The sequence below is a fragment of the Sorex fumeus genome, unplaced genomic scaffold (assembly GCF_029834395.1).
Source record: "Sorex fumeus unplaced genomic scaffold, SorFum_2.1 ptg000081l, whole genome shotgun sequence".
Classification (NCBI taxonomy): Eukaryota; Metazoa; Chordata; class Mammalia; order Eulipotyphla; family Soricidae; genus Sorex; species Sorex fumeus.
This window is the reverse complement of record NW_026606138.1, coordinates 3,847,811-3,865,411: the sequence shown is the minus strand read 5'-3', so window position 1 is coordinate 3,865,411 and position 17,601 is coordinate 3,847,811. Positions and strand designations below refer to the sequence as shown.

The following is a 17,601-nucleotide window of genomic DNA, read 5'->3' as shown; positions in this document are numbered from 1 at the left end:
TTGTGACAGTAAAGTGGAGTTCTTTCTTTTTAAATTTTATTTTTATAAAGTAGTTCACAATATTTGATTATATTTAATATTCGAGCACCAAATCCAACCACCATTACAGCTTCCCACCACCATATTTTGGATGTTTCCATCCTGAACCCCAACCCCTGCCCCAAAGCAGAACAGAAATAATTTATTTTGTATTGTTTGTTATGAAGAAACAACTGAAAATGCTCCCAAACCTTCTAAGATTGGGTGCCTTCTACTTTAAACCCCATCAAATGTGGTGCACTACTCTGGAAGTATGAGTGGTGTGAGGTATGAGATGTCGCAGCCATGCAGTCCAGGAATAGGTTCACTCGTGGGTGAGGCTCGGCCCGGAGCATGTGCAGAGCGGCCGTGAGCAGGGCAGGAGTTGAGTTCTGGAGGTTTTTGGCTGCCGGGGCTGGGTCCCTTGCAGTGGGGAGGGGTCTCACCCCCCACCCTTCAGGGTGCCCGGAATGAAACAGCCTGGCACGGGGTCCAGAAGTGGAGTTCTATGAGCAGAACATCCAGAAATTCAATCACTAAAATAGTATTTGAGTAACTTGTTACAGATATGTTGCTTATGGTAATCACTCTCACTGTAGCACTGTCCTCCTGTTGTTCATCAATTTGCTCAAGCAGGCACCAGTAATGTCTCCATTGTGAGACTTGTTGTTACTGTTTTTGGCATATCGAATAAGCCACAGGAGGCTTGCCAACCTCTGCCTTGTGGGCGGGATACTCTTGGTAGCTTGTCGGGCTCCCCGAGAGGGGCGGAAGACTCAAACCGCTGTGCTATCCAGCCCACGATAATCATGTTTATTAATTTTAAGCTTGTATTTATTATTTTGCAGTGCTGGGGATTGAATATAATATTGAGGTTTAAACTGTTTAGCTACAGGGGCCGTCGCAGTAGTACAGTGAGTAGAGCACTTGCCTTGCATGCAGCCAATCTAGGTTCAGTGCTAGGAGTGATCCCTGAGGACAGAACCACAGTAAGCCCTGAGCTCTGCCAAGTGTGCCACCCCCACACCAAAACCAAAACCAGAACAAAACAAAAGGAAGAGGTCCTTCCCAAAGGATTGACACCAGAATTGAATCTTGCTGGGAACCCAGGAGGAAAGGGCTTTAAGCCTGGAGAGATAGTTTGGGGTTAAGGCCCTTGTCTTCTACATGACTAACCACAGTCTGGTTCCTTGCAGCCCAAATCTAGGATTAAGCCCTAAACACCAATAGGCATAATTCCAAAACAAAAAACAGGTGAAAGGAAGGGCTTTGGAAGGGAAGAGCACAGCAAGAGCCAGGCAGGACTAAAGCTTGTGACTCCCACGGGGCTGGTGGGTTGTGGGAGTCGAACCCTGAGCCTGGTGAGAGTAGGAGAGGCAAGGAGCAGCTCATGGAGAGCTTTGGAAAATTAGAGTGCACTGAAAAGTTGGGGTTTTACCAGAAAATGGTGGGAAGGTGCTTGCTAAAGTAACGTAATTCAAAGAATAGATAAAGTTGATGTTTGGGGTTCTTTTGTTCTGGTTAGTATGAGATGCTTTGGTAAAACAGCTGAGTCGAGTGTGGGACTATCACCAGCCAGGAGTTTGTTCTCTGGAACTGCTCACCAGTTGCCCTTCTGAGCCACTCTATGGAGATCGTGATGAGGTTTTTGTCAGAAGTCTGAATTCGAGCTTGCTGTTCATGCGTTACAGTGCCTGGCAGATCGTAAACAGTAACTGGAAGTTGGCCTGATCTTCATTACGATCATCATCGTTGGGAAAGACTGCACTGGAGAACATAGCTTAGAGCTTGTTCAGTGTTCTTCTGACCACCACACTTCTGCAGCAGGTTTCTGATTCTGCTGAATCTGTGTTGCATAGAGTAAACCAGTCCGAGTGGAAAGGGCCACTTTGTAAGAAGAATGGCAAGGAAAGGCCTCGTTAGTGACATGCATTGGTCATATACTTTTTTAGAGGACTTTTTTTTTTTTTTTTGCTGATTTGTTGTCAAAGAGAATACAAGAAAACTGGGATTTCAATAGTTGAGCGCAGTGGGGAAAACTGTGGGACTTGTTCACTAAAGGCAGAAGAGAAAAATAGCAAGCTCCATCGATGGAAATAGGGGATAAAGGTCATTTTTATTTTTTTCCACCTTCTGCTGACTGTCAGGCCCTCAGAATGAGAGACAATAGAATGCTTCCAATTGTAACTATGTATAATATAGTCCTATATTATGATGAGAGCCCGGCAAGCAACTGAGAGTATCCCGCCCGCACGGCAAAGCCTGGCAAGCTACCCGTGATGTATTCAGTATGCCCAAAACAGTAACAACAAGTCTCACAATGGAGACATTACTGGTGCCCGCGCAAGCAAATCGATGAACAATAGGAAGACAGTGCTACAGTGCTACTCTGATGATAGTGATTTTTTTCCGTTTTTTGTGATTGAAATATTTTCTGTAATTGTGCCAAATTTGGATTATATTTTAGCAATTTTAGTTTTTATTAAAAATTAAATTGAATTCACTCTCGGTGCAATGACATCTTTATTTTTCAAATGGTCTATATTTCTATATCTTAATGAATAATAGGTTTCTTTCTGTTTTTGTTTTGTCAGTGTTCCTATATTCCTCCCTGTAAGAGAGAAAATCAGAAGAATTTGGAAAGTGTCATGAGTTGGCAACAGTACTGGAAAGATGAGATTGGTTCTCAGCCATTTACTTGCTATTTTAATCAATATCAAAGGTAAGCCCATATTTACGATGCATATTACAGCTGTAGCCTCTATGGTTTATTGCACTAATAAATTTTAGATTGTGAGCACTTTACAAAATACACACCGTGAAAATAATCTCAGCTTGTTCTAGCATATAATTAATAAATTTCTTCTTACTCTACAGCAATGCTTCCCACGCTTATTTGATCTACTGCCCCCTTTTCAGAAAAAAAAAATCATTCCACACCTCTTCAGGAAATCTTCTGTCTTTAAATGAGCCAAGAGAAAGGACCCTTCCCCCAGTTACAGCTGAGACTACTGCCAGCCCCTGGATCAGGAGGCACTATCACCTACTCTGGGAAACACTCCACAGTTGTGTTTTTTAGCACAGGGCCCTGTGGCCCTCTATGGGCCCCCAGGATATTTCAAGGGGGTTCACAGGTGAAAATCACACAAACTGGGGCGGGGCATGACATGAGACTGAGGGGAAAGGAAACAAAATTGGAAGTGGGCCATGGTTGGGAACAGGTTGAGAAGCATTGCTCTACCGGAGGAGAATCAAGGAAGGAATGTCCAGGCCAGGCCTGAGGGGTAGAAATATCATGTGCCTGGCATATGTGAGGCCCTGGGTCTGGCTCCCAACACCACATGCTGCCAAAGACCCCAGCAGTAGGGACAGTAGAAAGAGAAGCTGCAGGTAAGAGAGAAAGAGAACTTATGTCCGAATGTTTGCCATTGGAATACACTGTGAAATGTACCTTGAGAGATGTACTAGTAGTGTTCCCTGGGAATTGCTGATTAATGAATGTAAATTAAGCAATATGCAGATGTGGCAGTATTTTTGGTGTCTTTATCCCTCCTTTCTATCCTGAGAGGTATCAGTAGTAGTGTGAGGACAATCTATTAAAACTTTGCTTGAGGGGCTGGAGTGGTAGCACAGCGGGTAGAGCATTTGCCTTGCACACAGCTGACCCGGATTCGATTCCCAGCATCCCATATGGTCCCCTGAGCACTGCCAGGAGTGATTCCTCAGTGCAAAGCCAGGAGTAACCTGAGCATCGCCAGGTGTGACCCAAAAAGAAAAAAAAAACTTTGCTTAAGATAGAGAGTTATGCTTGCTGACAAGGACTTGAGGACAAGAATACTTCAGTCACAACAGATAAATTACAAAATAACTATTGACTATTCACAACCGTAGCTGTATATTTTCACATGAATGTCCCCCTCAGATACCTCAAACTTTCTCTTCCGTAGCAACCTTTCCTGGTGAATGATTTTGTCAGCTACTTGATTACCTAGACCAGAGACCTTTGGGTAATTCTTAATTCACTTTCCTCCTTTACACATGCGTATGTGTACCACCATGCTGATTTTGCTACTCCACTAATTCTGCCTTCTGCCCTGCTTTGTGGAAGGTGCATATCATTTCTAAGCTCTTTTAGTGCCATGATTTAACGAGTCCTTTCACTTCCCCTACTCAGTGCTGAGGGCAGACTTGAGGATCTGAGCTTAAAGGTGCTAAACAGGTGATTCTAACCACCTCACAATCTGAGGGCCCTGGGAAAAAAATTTTTTTTTAATGTAAAGGGTGACATAGTCTCTGGATTAGGTCTCTATTGCTGTGCAACAAATTAAATCTAATAGTTTACTACAGCAATGATTTATTACTATGGGTTGGCTCAGGTGGTTAAAATATGGCTGGGCCAGTTGCATAGCCTACGATGTCTCTGTTCTCACATTCATAGTACCATGCCATAGTACCATGCATTTGCTATTAGTTGAATCACTTTTGTTCTCCTCCTTCTAACCCCTCATCTTCTTGTGGACTAGATCCTCTTCCTTAAAACATGACAGCTTCTGGCCAAAGAGATAGTATTGAGTTTAGAATGCTTTTCTTGAACATGACAGACCCTGGTTCTATTCTTGGAACTTCTTACATTCCCCCAAGCATCATTATTAAGCCCTGAGCGCTGTTAGGTGTGACCCAAAACAAAAGTAAAACATGGTAACCACAGAGCTGAATTTCTTTTTCTTTTTTCTTTCTTATGCATCTTATTTTAAGAACTTAGGGAAGAATTTCCAAAGAGCTAGGCTTTGGTTTGGAATTCAGAGTGTTTGTTTCTTTGTTCTGTGTTGGGGGCCATACCCAGCAATGCTCAGGGGTTACTTCTGACTTTGCCCTTGGGAATCACTCCTAGCTAGCTCAGAAGACCACATGGGATGCCAGGGATCAAATCTGGGTTGCTGTGCGCAAGCCAAGTGCCCTAAGCACTGTGCTATCTCTTCAGCCCCAATAATATTTTTTTTACTGAGGTGACATTGATTTACAAATTTGTATATATTTGGGATATAGTTTCTCCCTTCTTCAAAACCATATTCTGATGCCCACCTTTAAATGCCCACTCTGCATTTCCTTCTAGTAAACTCAAATTTATGATCAAAACCAAGGGTTTGTTTTCATTTGAGTTTGTATGTTCCCTTGCTTTGTTTCTTGATACCTCACTGATAAGGTAGATCATCTAGCATTTATCTTTCTCCTTCTGACTTATTTTATTTTGCATTACCCTTTCTGGTTCCATCCATGGTTTTACAAAAGGCAATAGTTCATCTTTCTTCATAGCTCAGTAATAATTTGTATCTATATCGCATCTTTACCTACCCTTCTTTCATTAGCACTTGGATACTTCCTTATCTTAGCTACCATAAATAATGCTCCATGAACATAATTTTGCAAAATTTTTAAGTTAATTTTTTATGTTCTTCTGATAGATACTGGGAGTGAAATCGCAGAAGGAAAAGAAGAAAGAAACCTGTACCTTTCCTGGGATAGATTTCTTGGGATTGGGAAACCTTTTCCAGCTTGTCACAGATATCCTTGGGTAGAGTGAGTTTATTTACATGCATCTAAGTCAGTCACAAGAAAGAGTAGTCACAGTGGACCTCTGTTTCAGGGCCAGGGCAAGAAAGGCTTATACCCAAGTAGATTTGGAAAGGACCAGTAGGATGATTTATTGTAGAACAACCCAAAGTGTCACCTACAAAGTGTGTCTTCCATGTTGTTTGTATAGTATTCCCAAAGTTTGCAACCTTCACTTCACAGGCTGTGCCAGAAAAATATTTTTTAATTTTGTTTTCTTTTGGGACCACATCCAGCTGTGCTCAGGGCTTACTCTTGGTTCTGCACCCAAGGATCACTCCTAGCAGGCCTTGGGAAATCATATGTGGTGCTAGCAATCAAAATCAGATCACACACATATAGGGCAAGTGCTCTACAGGGAGAGAGGGAGAATACACACTCATTAGAACTCAGGAGCCACTCCAATATAGAGCTGGGGGCAGGGGGGAATTCCTGGTGGTTCCCAGTGACCCAGAGATGGAACTTTGACTTCCCACATACAAAGTAGTGCTTCAAGTCCATTGAACTCTTTTCCTGACCCAGAAGTAGAATAAAGAGCCACTGATCTGTCCTCTCCATGTTGCCATCGTTGGCATACTTTTTATGCCCATCTTTTCAATCAGACTCATTCCTGCTCAAGAATATGGCCCATAATTAGGTTTTATGTCTCCAGCACTCAGCACATTGCCTGGTTTTCAGTTAGTCAATGTTTACAGTGAATGAATGAATAAAAAAATGCAATGTGCCAGAATAAGGAAAGTTCTTTCCTTCCAAGGAATTAGAACTTATTGGGGGAAACAGATGCTTACACAGTTATGAATATTATTCCATCAGCTAGAAATGAAAGGAGTGAAGACCTATAAGGTGTTGTTTCTGTGGTAAGTAAATATATTTAAAATATAAATTGGGACCTCGGGAGATAGTATAAGGGTTAAGGCAGTTGCCTTGCATGTCACAGACCCTGGTTCAATCCCTGGCATCGTATATAGTCCTCCAGACACCTCCAGAAGTGATCCCTGACCACAGAGCCACAAAGCCCTGAGCACCACAGGTAGGGCTCAAAAACAATATAAGTAAATAAATATTTTAAAAGGAGACTTGGCAACATGAGTTTTTACAAACATGTTTTGTTTATATAAAAAGGAGTGGTGAGTTTATAAGCTGGAAGGTAGCTCTGGGTTAGATTTCTAAAGGGCTATAAAATTTCTTATTAAGGAGATGGATTTTATCACATGGGCAATGAAGATTCAATAAATGTTCAAAAGAAAAAATTACTATAAATAAAATTTTTGGAAAAGGAGACATGAGCCAATCACTGATTTAGGAAGTCACTGGCATGAGTGTTGAAAGTGTATTGGAGGGCAAAATGGAGCTTAGTGATGAGGAAAAGCTTAGTGGTGGGTAAGTGAGGAGAGTACTGAACAGAAAACAAAGTCCTCCTTGGGTGACTGCCACGTGACAGCCCAGGAGCAAGCCGTTCTGTTTTGCACACTGGATTTCTAGGGCCTAGCTCCAATTAACAGAATAGGGAACTTGGGCTGGAGCAATAGTACAGTGGGGAGGGTGTATGCCTTGCATGTGGCCAACCTGAGTTGGATCCCCGACATCTAATATGGTCCCCTAAGCACCGCCAGGAGTAATTCCTGAGTGCAGCAGAACCAGGAGTAGCCGCTGAGCATTGCCAGGTGAACCCAAAAAGAAAAAAGCAAACAAATAAAAAGAAAGGTGAGGAAACTTAAGTTAAATATTTGCCAAAGGCACTTAGCTATTTGAAAATGAATAAATGGAATCCCATTAGTCTGATTCCCAAAGCTCCTTCTGTGGATTCTCTGCTGATCCTGATCACGCCTTTTCAGATTTCAAACTAAATAAGGAGAGTGAGGAAGTCAAAAGAGGGAGAGATCAGAAAGTCCTTTCAGAAGATAGAATAAGGCCGACTTCAGGACAGTGTCAGAGATGCGGGCAAGGGAAGGTGAGAGTGGAGATAAATAGTCCAGCTCTGATGATATGGAACTCAACGGACTCATGAGAGAGCTGGAAGATGCTTGGAAGGTCTAGAAATACAAGCCTAGTTCAGGAACAAGAGGTCAGAAGATCCGGGTGGGAAGCACTCAGTCATGAGCTGTCATTGAAGCAGATAGGAGGCAGCCTGAGAGGAGAAATGGCAGGCGCTTGGGCTCCCCATCTTTCAGATTATAGAGAGAAGGAGGTGGGGAAAGTGTGGCTCATGGCGAGAGGAATGTTAGAGGAGGGGAGGCGTCAGGAAGGAAGTGTTCTGAGGAGAAAGAGGCAGTCAAGAAGGGCAGCTGAGGAGTTAATGGTTTGAGCAATTGAAAATCTGTTTGTGGCCGTGGTGAGAACAGTTTAAGAATAACCTCCAAGTACAGTGTTCACTGTATCACTGTATCACTGTCATCCATTGTTCATCGACTTCCTCGAGCAGGCACCAGTAACATCTCCATTTGTCCTAGCCCTGAGATATTAGCATGTGCCACATTGGAGGGTCTTTCAGGGTCAGGGGAATGAGACCCATCATTGTTACTGGGTTTTGGCACATTGAATATGCCACGGGGAGCTTGCCAGACTCTGTTGGGTGGGCAGGATACTCTCGGTAGCCTGCCAGGTTCTTTAAGAGAAAGAACTAGACAATAAGAGGTCTAGTTTCTGGAAGCTTGGTTTTATAGTCTCTGGATCTTGGCTGTTGATGGGATTACACGGCACCGGGGACAGTTGGTGGGTGTAACTGTCTAGCTACTGGAAGATCGGGGATCTGGGTGGAGGAGGCCCAGTCCCAATCCGAGCAGTCTTGGAGATCTCAGCCCCGGGTCCTGCACACCTGGGTTCCTCTGCTGATTCCTTCATGTGTGAGGCTCGTCTGAGTATGTGGAGAGTGGCCTTGAGCATGGCTGTGGCTGGTTCCGGAGATCTTCAGCTGCTGGGGCACTGCTTGGGAAGGGAAGGGAAACTCAACCCGCTCCCCTCCAAAGGGCCTTGGTGAAAACAGCCAGGCCGGGGGCAGGAGACTCTGCCAAGTATACAGTACACTGTATTGATAAAGTACAGTGTTAGAAATCCATTTATCATGGCCTAAGCAGAAACTCTGAAGAGATTCCTGAACACAAATGACTCTTTCAAAAGTCAGCCACCACTAGGAAAAGAGTTTGGGGAGGAAGGACAGTTACTGAGAAGGAAATAGGAATGGAAACCAAGAAATGGGCTTGCTCCAGACTGTGGCTGTTGAGAGAGGAAAATTAAACATTGGTAATGAATGTGACCAGAAAATGAATGCACAGGTTAAACTGTGGGATTATCATTTCCCCTGGAGGGAGGCCCCCACTGACAGGAAACAGATGCCCTCAGTCACGGTTGCTTGATGCTGAGCCCACCCATCTGAATCAGGTGACCCTTTGCTCTTCTAGAACTGGTCCAACATGGGTTTCAGGATGTGGGTGAGCCTGCTTGTGGTAGCAAAAGGGGGTGCCTGGTCATTTCACTAGCCCCCCACCCCATCCCATACCCTGCTGTCAGGCACGTTCTCCAGTGGCTGTCACCCACAGTGTTCTTTCCTTTGAGAGCATCCATGCTGAGACTCCTCCAGTACTCAACCAAGAGCTACTACTTCAGAACAGTGAGAGCCTGGAGCCAGGGGTGTGGCTCTTGGGCCAAGCTCAGGCTTGGCATGCAGAAGACCTGGACACGATTTCTGGCCACTACACAACAACCAAACCCAGACTAGCGAAAGCTCTCTGTGAAGATATGCCAGCTGTGTTGACACCAGTAGCATTTCCTCAGAGCAATGATCACCATTGCCTCACATCCATCCCCAGACAGTTGAGGATAGGAATTGGACTGCTCGCTCACCAACCAGCAGCACTCCAGACACAGTTTGAAGTGACTCTGACACAGCAGGAGTTTGGAACTTGGCTCATTCCCGTGACATATGCAAGAGGAAACGAGAGCTCTGGTTGGAGGTGTGAAAGCCGCCGCTCCCGGTGTCACCTACTCCCCGTACACTCTTACTACCGCGAAAGAGGACGTAAAAATAGACTTACTGTAGAGGCTCCCAGATGCTTCTGATCAGATGAACTTTTTATACAAAGTAACCTTTAGATTTCACTCTGATGAAGGAAATTAGGGAGGAGAGCTTCTGAGAAGTTTGCATTTTCAAGAAAAGGGTGTTCTTTACAGAAATCTCTGGCCAAGAGCATTGGAATCTTCTCTTTGTGGAAGCCAGATTGAGGTGAGCTGTTCTCAGGAGCAGAGTCTGCATGGAGGACAGCCCCCGCATAGTCACCCCTCCAACAACACCCGGGAAGGATCCCATCACAGTGGCTGGGCTGGCACCTCACCAGGCACCAGAGCCTGCCACTCTTCCTCAGTGGCCTCCCCCGTAACCTTTCTTTTCTTCATCTCCCTCAGCCTCAGGGCTCCTTCCTGTGCCTGATTTGACATGATGCATTTTACACAGGTAGAATCATGTGACCTTACCTGGACACCATTCATGGTCTCTTAGACTTTACTTCCTATTTCTAAGTGCCTTGAAATTCCAAAACCTGCATGACATTGTCTCTCGTTAAGTCTCATCCTCCCTTCAGTTTTTTCCTCTTTGCCTTAGCTGACTGCCCCCAAGGATGGCATATCCCTGAAGAATCGTTCTTCTCTGACTCCCTGGCATCTGCTGGCCACCCAGTGACCGGTCTTTGTTTTTTGAACTTTCCCTATTATGGCAAGCATAGTATTTTTCTATATAGCTTTGCTTTTCTATATTATTTAGTTAGTTATTTTGATTTGGGGGCCACGTTTGGCAGTACGCCGGACCTGCCCCCATCTCTGTGCTGAGGGGTTGCTCCCAGCAGTGCTCAGGGAACCATCTGGTGCAAAAAAATGAACCTGGGTTTCCAGCCTGCAGAATATGAGCTCAGCCTGTGGAGACATCTCTGACCCATGGGTTAGTTGTTTAATTCTTTATTTTATGCTCTTGAGAAGTTCAGAGTGTAGAGAGGAGGGATGCATATTGACAAACACACACACACTCACACTCACGTCAAACAAATTCAGCCATGCCCTGTGAAATCATGAATTCAGTGAGTGTTCTGGCCCTCAGTGTTGCTCACACCTTGCTGTGGTTTTTGACCCCAAATGGGGTCATTAATTGAATGGGGGGAGGAGGGTGGCGTCACAAAATATTTTAGCAGAAGTTTTCTGAATGCCAAATAAAATGAATTCAAAATCAGATGTGTAATGAATTAGAGGTGCTTCTGGCAGTGCTTCCCTATGTTTCATTTCTCAAGTGAAAAGTAGAAACTGTTTAAGCAGCCGTGGCTAGTCACTCAGGTGACACTCACTGGCCCTGACCTTTTTGTCTGTAGGGTAAAGACTCTTCCAATTCTAGCTTCCACATATACTGATTCTATGTCAACTCTGTCACAAAACCAATCACACACACACACACACACACACACACAGTGTTCTCCCGTTGTTCATCGATTTGCTCAAGCGGGCCCAGTAACATCTCCATTTTGAGACTTGTTGTTACTGTGTTTGGCATATCGAATACGTCACGGGTAGCTTGCCAGGCTTTGCCGTGCGGGCGAGATACTCTCGGTAGCTTGCCCGGCTCTCCAAGAGGGGCAGAGGAATTAAACCCAGCTCTGCCGGGCTGGCTGCGCGGCAAGGCAAACACCCTACCACTGTGCTATTGCTCCAGCCATTGTCTGATCATAAGTGGATTATTATAAAGTGAGGTTAAGTCTCCGAAGTGTCAGCTCTGGGGGTTGCTCTGACATAGTCTCCAACAGGGGGAGAATTTTGTGGAAATCCTAATTTGGTGGACTTCAGAAGATTTTCAGTCAGCGATGTAAACACGAAGAGGACCAATAATTCTGAATGAAGCAGCACAGTGCATAGGTTCTGAGCAAGAAAGAAGTTGGTGCATTTAGGAAATTGAAAGGCCCATGTGAGGGGGGTGTGGACCAGAAAGTGTGAAGTGGGCAGAGGGTAGCTTTCTCCAGCTGCGGTGAGGCCCTGAAAGTTTCCTACAGAGGAGTAGTGACACGAAGCCTCTTTCACTCAGGTGCTTCCAGTTACCACGGAGTGGTAATGATGTTCTAATGAACAGGATGCTTTTCTCCTGTCCCCTCTTTTTTCCCCTTACCTGGGGACAAATTTACCGTTTTCACTCCCCCGCAGAGCTTAGTTCCTAAGAATGGACCCAGGAACTACCACTTGTGATCTGGAAGGTCCTACTAAGCTCAGGATGCCTCAGGCCCCTTTGTGGAGAGGGGAATTATAAGCTTTTCAAGCCTATGTTCTCCAGTAGGTATCTCTCTTGCTTGTCTCTATGTCTCTTTGCTTTTTCCACTCTGGAGAAGCCCGCGTTCTCTCTTGAACATGTGTGTCCTCCTCTCCTTTCCCCTCATATCTTTCTAAGTAAGTTTAAATAAAAACTACCTTGCTCCATAAATTTTAAAAAAAGAGGCAGGAAGGAGGGAGGGAGGGAGGGAAGGAAGGAGGGAGGAAGGGAAGGAAGGAAGGAAGAAAGGAAGGAAGGAAGGAAAGAAGGGAGGGAGGGAGGGAGGGAGGGAAGCAGGCAGGCAGGCAGGCAGGCTATAGTAAACCCTGTACATGTGTTTGCTGATATTATTTATCATTATGAAAATGTTACTTGTGAGATGTTAACAGGGTTTTCCTTTTACATCTGTGGGTGGCCTTTTCTCACATTGCTTCTCTTCTGTTTTCCATACCACTAAAGCCGCTTTCATCACCTTGACAGTGTTAGAGAATATGGCCTTTCTCCTGTAAAATAAACTCACAGATTAGGAGTTCCTTAAAGGGAGCAGCCTACCACACCAGGCCTCCCAGATTACATTTCTCTTTTCTGTTTAGTAACTTTATGACCTTCAGTGATTCCTCAGTTTCTGGGTTCCAAGAGTATCCCGCCTGCACAGCCGAGCCTGGCAAGCTCTGCATGGCATATTCAATATGCCAAAAACAAAAGCAGTAACAACAAGTCTCACAATGGAGGTATTACTGGTGCCCGCTCAAGCAAATCGATGAGCAACAGGAGGACAGTGCTAAAGTGCTACAGGGGACACAGATAATGTTCTCCACCAAAGGATAACCTTTTAGTTTATTCTTTTGGGGGGAAAACTAGTTTTTGGAGTAAGACTTATACTAGTACCACAGTGATTACTTCAATAAGTATATGTTTTTTTGTTTGTTTGTTTCTAACACTGAAGACAGAAATAATAGAAGAGATTCTACAACATAGTCATGATTGTAGACTGAGTGAGGTATTGAATTAATAAATAATCAGGATATTTTTGATGAGTAGAGTAAAGCAAACACAAAAGAGAGGAGACTCTAAATAGAACCACGTAGAATTAGAAAGAAGAGATTCTGTTGTTAAATAGCATTAATATGTTATACTTCTTTCTTTTTTAATTTTTATTATGTTGTACTTCTGACATGGAAGAGATCTATCTCTAAGTTCATTCAAAGTGTATTTATTCTGTAGTATATACATTTAATTAAATTTGCACTTCGCATTTTAGAGAAACATGAGTTTAATGGCCTGAATTAAAATTGAATAGAGTACAGAACAGTTCAAAAGTCATTAAAGAGATTAAAAGCAACTGATTAGAAAAGACCTGTTTGCTTACTTAGAGCTTAGTTTGCTTATCTGTGAAATTTGATAGTCTGATCCATTAAATGATCTCCAAGATGCCTTTAAGCTCTCAAATTTTATGGTCTTGTGATTCTTTGATTCTGAAGGTTTGTAAAATTACAACAGTTATGAGGCCAGATAAGATCCTGATGGGGGAAGAGAAAGAAAATTGGCAAACTGAATAGTCAACAGTCCGGAGCAGACTTTAATGGGGGAAGAGACAGTCCTCCTACCACAACAATAATTGAGTTTATAACAAGGACATGAGTCATCAAAAAGGTCAGATTTGGTTCCACACACTCTCCTTAAAAGACAAGGATTCCTGTAATGCAGTTTTGGCAAGTTTGTTTGTTTGTTTGCTTTGGGGCTGTACCAGACTGTGCTCAGGTCTTACCCCTGATTTTGTGCTCAGGGGTCATTCCTGACAGTGCTCAGGGAGACCATGTGTGAGACTGGGAATAGAACCAGGGTCATGGCTGGAATAAGTACCTTACCTCCTTTACTGTATCTCTCCAGCCCCAGTAAAGATTTTCATAATCTTTCCCACTTTCATTTTTATTCAGCTTTAAAGATTAAAGGACAATTATTTATAAAGTTTGCTTCTTCCACAAACAATACCATTTTAGATATCTTTAGATTAAATATCTTTCTGATAAAAAGTAATGTGTTACTTTTCTGTCATGATATAATCCTTTTCAGTGTCTTAGCTTCCACCCACAAAATAACCACCTTTTCATTTACATCTTATTCTGCATTTATTAATCATTTTCATTGCACCGTGGATAGTATCAAAAAAAAATAAGACTGTTTCCAAGGAACTCAGTGTATTATGTGGAAGACAAGCATGTGAATTAGTAATTGTAATGTACTCTAATAAGGACTTTAATTATATGGATGGATGAATAAATAAAGATATAAAGTCCGGGCTGTCTTGAGTAGATTTGAGGAATGGAGAGAGAAAAGCCATCACAGAAAAAAAAAGTTTGGTGTTTTCAAGAAAGATTGGGGGCACCAGGATGATAAAATTCTTTGTGTGTAAGAGGGCCAGTTAGTTGCTTGGCCTCCATGGTCCCCCAGATAACATCAAGAATGACCTTTTTGCCTTGGATGAGGCTGACCCAGTTTGATCCCCAGCACTGCCTATGCCTATCCCTCCCCCTCCAGACACCACTCGGAATAGGCACAGTAGAAGCCCTGAGCATGGCTGGGTGTGGCTCCGAAATAGTTAGGGGCCAGAGAGATAGTACAGCAGGTAAAGCACTTCCCTATATTTTAGACTTCATTCTGGTGCAATTCTCAGTGTATTTTAAATATCTTTTTTGCGGTATTTTTGGAGCCATACTTGGTGGTGCTTAGGAGGATCCCTGACTCTGTGCTCAGGAATGGCCTCTGGCTGTACTCAGGGGAATGTAAGTGGTGCCGGGGTATTTGTACTAGGGTCCACTGCATGCAAGGAAAGCCACCCAGTTCCTTGTACTGTCCTGTCTCCAGCCCTATAGCTGTGTTTCTTCTTGTTTCTTGTTTGAGCGGCCACATCCAACTGTGCTCCTGGCTCTGCCTTCAGCATCACACCTGGCGCGCTCTGGACACCATATGGATTGCTGGGGTCAGCTATGCAAGGCAAACACCCTACCTGCTGTACTATAGCTCCAGCCCTCCTACGCATGTATTTCAGAAAGAGTAGTCTCGCAGCCGCATTGAGGACTGACTGGATAGAAGCAGGAGAAGGAGAGCAGGCAGTTTGGAGCTTTTATTGCACCAATCTAGGTAGAGGATGAAAAGAAAATTGAGCAAAGTGCAGAATTAGTGAAGACCAGGAGAAAATAAGCCCGAAATGTTTAGGAAGCAAGGGCTACATGGCTGGAGGTGCGTGTGTGGGTAAGGAGAGTTCATTTCAAGCAGAGAGAAGTTGGATGAACCTTGGCTTTCTGTCCTGGGTGACAGTAGAGGACCCAAAATTAACTGGGAGATTTGGGGGAAACTTTTCTTTTTACCTAACAATAACATTACTGCCTCTGTTCTGGCAGAGAAATGGGTAGATGTGGCTGGCTGTGAGGATGTGAGGGTCATGCAGCCCTGAATTAATAAGAATAAGGACAGTTATCCACGCTTGCAGAAGAGCAGAAATGATAGGGGATGCAGCTTTCCGGCACTATTGCTGAGTTCTGCGCTGCCCTCGCCTTCAAACCTCTGTATATTTTATCATGTGAGACAAACAACGCTTTATGTTTCATAGACATATGTGCTGCGTTTGCAACTTACACGTGTATAACTCTCTGAGTACACATATAAACAATGAGGGAACAATGGTCCATTGCAATTGACTTTTGCAGTCTTTGCAAAACTGTTTTTGACTTTTGAAGCTCTAAAACCAGATTTCTTTTCATATATTTATGTGTTGGATTTAATTTTTTTTTTGTTTTTTTGTTTTTGTTTGTTTTTTTTTTTTAACCACCATGAGATACTCAGTTTCAAAGCTGTTCTTGATAGGGTTTAAATCATGCAATGTCCCAACACCCAGCTCTCCACCAGTAAACATTTCCCACTACCAGTTTTCCTCCCTCCAGCCCTAGCCCCCAGCCTGCCTCTCTGGAAGTTCTGGAAGTCTCTCTCTCTCTCTCTCTCTCTCCTCTCTGTCTTCCTCTCCCCCCCTCCCTCTCCCACTCTCTCTCCCCTTTTGGGCCCTATGGTTTGCCATATAGATACTGAGAGGTTATCATGTTTGTTCCTTTACTTACTTTCAGCGCACAGTTTTTATTCAGAGTGATCATTTCCATCTATTTCTGTCATAGTGCTCTCTTCTCTGTCCCAACTGCCTTCTCTCCCAGCACTTGAATTCTTTAACTTTTTCGCAGGACAAATAAAGAGTTATCTTTACTGGTAGATCTCTTTGTATAGAGTCAGAAAACGTGCATATAAAAATGAAAATTGAGGGTCCAGAGCAGCAATACAGCAGGTAAAGTGTTTGTCTTGCACACAGCTGACCTGGGTTTGGCCCCCAGTACCTCGTATGGTCCCCCTGGCCCTGCCAGGACTGATTCCTGAACACAGAACAAGAAAAAAGCCCTGGGTGCTGCTAGGTGTGGCCCTCAAACAAACAAACAAACAAACAAACAAAAATGGTACCTGAGGGGGCTGGAGATATGGTACAGTGGGTAGGGTGTGACCAAATGTTTTTTTTTTTTTTAAGTGGTGGGGGAGGACTGAACATTCAAATAAATTGAAGAGGGAAAGTGTATTAATTTTCAAATGTTTTAATAAGTTTTAGACTTGATATTTGGTACACATTTTAAGGTTTTGTTGTTGTGGTTTGGGGGCCACACCCAATTGTGCTTAGCACTCTGTGCTCAGGAATTACTCCTGGCAGGACTCGGGACTGTATGTGGTGTCAGAGGCTGAACCAGGGTCTCTTGCATGCAAGACAAGCACCCTAACTGCTGCATTATCTCTCCTGGCCCCCAAATTTATAGTTTTAATAGGTATTTTTATTTTTGTTTTCAGTTTCTCTGGGGGAGAGAGGAAATGATCTTATAATCTATCCTTAAATAAGAGCCTAGCTCTGTAGTTATTTTTCATTTATTATTTGTTTATTTAGAGTTTGGGGTCATACCTGGTAGGGTTCCCAGTTTACTTCTGGCTCTGTGCTCAGGGATCACTTCTGGAAGGCTTGGGGGGACCATATGGGGTGCCAGGATTGAATCCAGGTTGATCACATGCAAGGGAAGGGCCCTACCTGTTGTACTATCGCTTCAGTCCCTATAGTTAAGTTGTTTTTTAAAGGAACATATTGGCTTTCTCTTTAGACATTGAGTCCAGTGATCCATCTTGAATCTTAAAAAAAAAAAAAAAAAAAAAAAAAAAAAAAAACTCCATCTGGACTCTTGCCCAAACTGAGTCTTTTCCATCTACTTTTGTGTCTGCTTCCATATTAAGAAAGATTACATCAGGACTGAAGTCTTGCTTTGATCTTAAAATCTGTACTTTTTTTTTTTTTTTTAAAGCAGTAGTTGCCGACGCTTCCTCTGTTAGGCTATGGAATCTGCCAAAAATCTGGAAAAACTCATTCCAGAGTTTTTCCCAAGTCTGACCTTACAGGAGCCATACATTACTTAGGATACAAATTGCAGCTTGCAAATTAATCTCTAACAGATGTTTTTCTCACTATAGCAATGAAGTGAAGAATTTGATGTTACTAAATGGCCTTTCCTTAAAGATACTGTACGTCTCCCTCAAGCAAAGCCCTGGGGGAATTTGGAAGGAAAAGTACAAGATGGGCAGGACAAGTAGGTCAGAAAATGCGCACCATCAGCTGGTGGAATGCAGGGCAA

The 17,601-nt window shown here is 43.5% G+C and overlaps 1 protein-coding gene across 1 annotated transcript in view; it reads left to right on the top strand.

Moving 5' to 3' along the window:
• The window catches only part of KCNMB4 (potassium calcium-activated channel subfamily M regulatory beta subunit 4), an 82,511-nt gene that overhangs the window by 31,903 nt on the left and 33,007 nt on the right, over positions 1-17,601 (top strand). Inside the window, exon 2 of the mRNA XM_056130673.1 lies at positions 2,613-2,740. Within this exon, the coding sequence (XP_055986648.1) occupies positions 2,613-2,740 (128 nt within the window). The remainder of the gene's footprint in view (positions 1-2,612; positions 2,741-17,601) is intronic.